At 24.9% G+C, this 5,245-nt stretch overlaps 1 protein-coding gene across 1 annotated transcript in view; it reads left to right on the top strand.

Annotated features, from left to right (window-relative positions):
• Nucleotides 1-3,702: 3,702 nt before the first annotated feature.
• The window catches only part of LOC127747651 (F-box/kelch-repeat protein At3g06240-like), a 2,190-nt gene continuing 647 nt past the window's right edge, over nucleotides 3,703-5,245 (top strand). Inside the window, exon 1 of the mRNA XM_052261764.1 lies at nucleotides 3,703-4,767. Within this exon, the coding sequence (XP_052117724.1) occupies nucleotides 3,703-4,767 (1,065 nt within the window). The remainder of the gene's footprint in view (nucleotides 4,768-5,245) is intronic.

The following is a 5,245-nucleotide window of genomic DNA, read 5'->3' as shown; positions in this document are numbered from 1 at the left end:
ATATCCCTTATTTTTCAGTGAAAATTTTAGATGAGTGCTTAGTTTGTTATTACATGTTCAAGAAGGAATTTAATGCTAATTTTTTTATTTTAGATTTTAATTCGAACATACAATTTTACATAAAAAAATGCTTTTAAAATAAGCACAACTAACTCTATATGCATGCCAATAAGTAATAGCTCAAATGACATAATCTCTTCATACTCAATTAAGAGATTGTAAGTTCGAGTCTCCTTTTTTTGGTAAAAAAAAAAAACTAACTCTATATGCATTAAATATGCTACTCTTATGATTAATTGGATTTCATAATATAAATGAAACTAAAAAGAAGCTATAAAAGAAGAGTGTTGAGAAATTTTAATAAATATAGAAAATATTATAATATAAATAAATATTTTTTAATATAGAACATTTTAAAATAAAAAATGCAACACTTTATTTTTTTAAACTAAATATAAAACATATAAATACATAAAAATATAAATCTTTTTTATTCATTAAGACTAATTATTATGTTGTAAATTTTATTATAATAAAAATTCATATTAAAATGTTATTTTTAATTACAATATATTAAATATAAAATAATTAAATAATATTATTTTAAATTACTTGACAAATACAATTCTAAATATTGAATAGTAAAAAAATTTGGGTAATGCATGCTCATAAATTATATTATGGTAGTTAACTATTTAATTTTATTCATATATCATCAATTTAATTAGTTATATATGACAAAAAGTTATACTATGAAATATATTTATTTATTATGAATTTCTTTTTATGCTCGTATAAAACACAAATCTATACACTAGTATTTAAAAAAAAAGAGATAATTTCTAATCAATTAACACGTAATTTATCTTCTATGAGATATCAATTTTTTTATTTAGTCACTAATTAACTACATTATTAATTTGGATTTTTTAAATTTAACCAAAAAAGAGATAATTTCTAATCAATTAACACGTAATTTATCTTCTATGAAATATATATATTTTTTAACAGCATAATTCGAATTATTATTCGAAGCAAAATTTGACTAATTCGAACCAAATAGGTTCGAATTACTTGCTGAAGTGTCCAAACGTGTAATTCGAACACATCTAGTTCGAATTACTCTCAATCCTAGTTCGAACCAACTAGGTTCGAATTACATGCATCATTTGTTCCATCAATATTCGAGCTACCTTGGTTCGAATTATATGTTTTTGTAGTTCGAACCAACCTGGTTCGAATTATATAGTAATGTACTTTGGCTCATTCGTGAAACAATTTTCAATTTGACGGATTTATGTAATTTCTCAGCTCCCTTGGCTTATTTACGTTTTTTACCCTATTTTTTAAAATATGACTCTTGGTGTTAGAAAATAATAAATTTTGGATATTTGAAAATATGCTATAAAAGGAGCTATAAATATGCTACTCTTATGATTCATTGGATTTCATAATAGGATCTCGCTAGGGAGACAATGGACTATTTGTACAATGTGTACAATGGGTTATTGAGTTATAAAATGAACATTTCCTATACTATCTAGAATAACCATCCTTTTGGATCTAGCGTTCTAATACCATGTCATGATACCACTCATCCCAAAAATTTCAGCTGATGGAAAAATGTAATACTAATGATTATATCTCTAATATTCCATAAACCTCCATTGTACACATTGTATAAGTATTTCATTGGCTCCTCATACTTTCCCTTTCATAATATAAATGAAAATAAAAAAAAGCTATAAAAAAAGAGTGTTGAGGAATTTTAATAAATATAGAAAATATTAGAATATAAATAAATATTTTTTAATATAGAACACTTTAAAATAAAAAATGCAACATTTTATTTTTTTTAAAATAAATATAAAACATATAAATACATAAAAATATAAATCTTTTCTATTCATTAAGACTAATTATTATGTTGTAAATTTTATTATTGTAAAAATTCATATTAAAATGTTATTTTCAATTACAATATATTAAATATAAAATAATTAAATATTATTTTAAATTACTTGACAAATACCATTCTAAATATTGAATAGTAAAAAAATTTGGGTAATATGCATGCTCATAAATTATATTATGGTAGTTAACTATTAATTTTATTCATATATCATCAATTTAATCAGTTATATATGACAAAAAGTTATACTATGCAATATATTTGTTTGTTATGAATTTCTTTTCATGCTCGTATAAAACACAGATCTATACATTAGTATTAAAAAAAATAATTTTTAACCAATTAACACATAATTTATTCTTTATGACATGTCAATTTTTTTATTTAGTCACTAATTAATTACACTATTAATTTGGATTTTCAAATTTAACCAAAGTTCGTTGATATTTAGGAATACTTTATACTTAAGTTATTCTTTAAATGTATGCCCATATTGTATAATTAAGTTTATTTTTTAAAACTTTTTTTTACCTTTTTTTTTCAAAGTTAGGAATGAGATTCAAATAACCCGAGATTTTTAGGTGAGGAGGGAAGACTATGCCATTAGAATTATAGTTCAAATGGCATAGTCTTCTCTCTTCTTTGCCTTCCTTGCCCGTCTACTTTCTTCATGTTTGATTCAATGCTTCTCTACATCTTTAAAAATTGGATAATCATATATCTTTCTACATCTAATTTTTTTAATTATTTTATCATTAAATTATTGTTAGAGTTGCAAGTGTGAGGAGTATAAAAAATTAGTCTTAAAAAAATATGAATACGTGAAGAGTATATAAGATAAGAGACGTATTAACTTGACGTTTAAAGTTTTGAGTTGAATATAACATTTTCTCATATTGTATTCTCTCATTTTGATTCCTCTCTGAAATCTTCTGGTAGTAGCGCAAAATGATAAAAATTTACTTTTATATTTCTTTATTATTCAAAATGGTAAAACTATTAATGAATGCTAAATAAAACAAGTTTGAAATGATTTTTTATGATCTTTCTAACATTACTATTTTTTCAAATTATATCATTTTGAGTTAACTTCCAAAATTCTTTTTTTATTTTAGTTGCCAAACAACGTAGCACAAATAATGATAAATTGAGATCTCTTTTAAGATTCATTTACTTTACTATTTTGTACAGGCAAAATATTAATGACATAAAATTATTTTCAGCTCTAATTTTTTATTATTTTTCTAATATTACTATTTTTTTGAATCACATAATTTTGATTTAACCTCCAAATTTTTTTATTTTATTTGCCCAACAATATAGCACAAATAATAATAACTTTAGATCTATTTTAAGATTCATTTACTTTCCTATTTTGTACAGACAAAATATTAATGGCAAGTAATTATTTTTAACTTAGGTTGTTTATTTTTTAGAATTAATAGAATCTAGTATTATTTAACAATAAACTAAGCTTAATGAGTAATAATTATACATTTATGTCTGTAATTGCAAATCAAGGGCTCACAATTTAGATCGGTTTTCCTTTTATTCTATTTAGATTTGTGATATATATTCCTAATCAATTAATTTGATTGGTTTGATATTTAGTCCTATATATAGGAGATCTTGATTAGGAAAGAAACAAATAGAGCGACAAAAATGTAATACCATTAAAATTTTTCTAAACTTATCTGTTGGAATCTAATTTATTTTTCATTATATTTTACAAGGCACACAACAAACGCAAAACTCTATTCTCTATTGTTCTATCTTCATCTTTAGCGCAAATGGCAACTCATAGCGATCAGATTCCTAAGGATCTTGTATTGGAAATTCTAGCAAAATTACCTGTTAAGTCTTTGAAGCGATTTAGTTGCGTGCATAAGTTTTGGCTAAATTTACTTGAAAATTATAATTTTCAGAGCATGTACTACGAGAATTTAAAATCTAAAACTACTTACTCATCGTCTCTCCTTCTATGGAGATATTTTTGTGACGAAAGAAGTGATGGAGACGTCTATGAAAATGATGTGCATTTGCTTTTTGGAGAAAGGTACGAAAACATAGTTACGTTAGTTTTGCCAAGTCTGTTTGAAGACAATGGTTTTTATAAAATTTTTGACTGTGTTAATGGTATCATATGTCACTATGAAGAAGAAGGTCTTGACGTAAAAATAGGACTTTGGAACCCTAAAATCGACCAGCATAAAATTATTCCTCCGGGTATTACTGATGATGAGCCCGGCTTTGATCGGCGAGTAAGTATTCATGGATTTGGTTATGATAATGTGAATGATGATTATAAAGTGATTCAATGTGTATATTATATTCATGGTCACACTTTTGTAGAAGAGCCTATTCTAACAATTTGGCAAATTTATAGTCTAAAAAGTAATTGTTGGAAGAAACTTGATCTTGAAATGACTAAGAGGGAACATATAGGTAATGCTTCTGTAGCGTACTTGAATGGAATATGCCACTGGTGGGGTAGTGAGTATACCACTAATGGACTCGAAGAAGAACAAGTACTTGTGTCATTTAATCTCAGCACTGAAACGTTTCAAATCACATCAATTGTTTGGCTGCAAGAAAATGATGATAGCCCTATCAGAAGTTTGGTAGTGCTCAACAAGTCTGTTACTCTAATTTCCTCTTTTGCTAAGAATAATCGCATTGAAATATCTATTTTGGGTGAAGTTGGTGTGAAAGAATCTTGGGTGAAACTTTTTACACTTGAACCATTTCCATCAAAATTTTGTTATCCAATGAGAATGGGCGACAAATGTGATCTAATATTTTTTATCAGAAACCACAGCAGTGAATTGGCTTCCTTTGATGTCATTACGGGCAAAGTAATTCACAATATTAATATCAAAGCAAGCATGTTTGGTACATGGATTTATAAAGAAAGCATCTTCTCTTTCATTAAAGAAATTAATTGATTAGTAAATATACAAATTTAAATGTAAGATATATTTAAATGGGGTATAGAAAGAGTATGTAAACTTTCTAAGATGAAAATTAATTTTAATATTCATGTTGATAGTTGAAATTGATTTAATAAGTTGATTTGTATTACATTTTAATATTTTAAAATGGTCAATTATGTATCATATTTTAAAAAAGGGATAAGTACTGAATCATCCCTAAGGTCTAGGGTCAAAATTAAAATCGTCCCCGACCTTTTTTTGTTATTAAAATCATTCTCAACATTACAAAACGTTATAAAATTGTCCTTTTCCACTTTAATTTTATTTTTTTTACCATATTACCCTTTATTATTAATAAAAATAATTAAAAATAATATTAAAAAAATAAAAACAAATCCCT

The sequence above is a fragment of the Arachis duranensis genome, chromosome 5, assembly GCF_000817695.3.
Source record: "Arachis duranensis cultivar V14167 chromosome 5, aradu.V14167.gnm2.J7QH, whole genome shotgun sequence".
Classification (NCBI taxonomy): Eukaryota; Viridiplantae; Streptophyta; class Magnoliopsida; order Fabales; family Fabaceae; genus Arachis; species Arachis duranensis.
The sequence above is the reverse complement of the archived record's forward strand: the minus strand, read 5'-3'. Positions and strand labels throughout refer to the sequence as shown.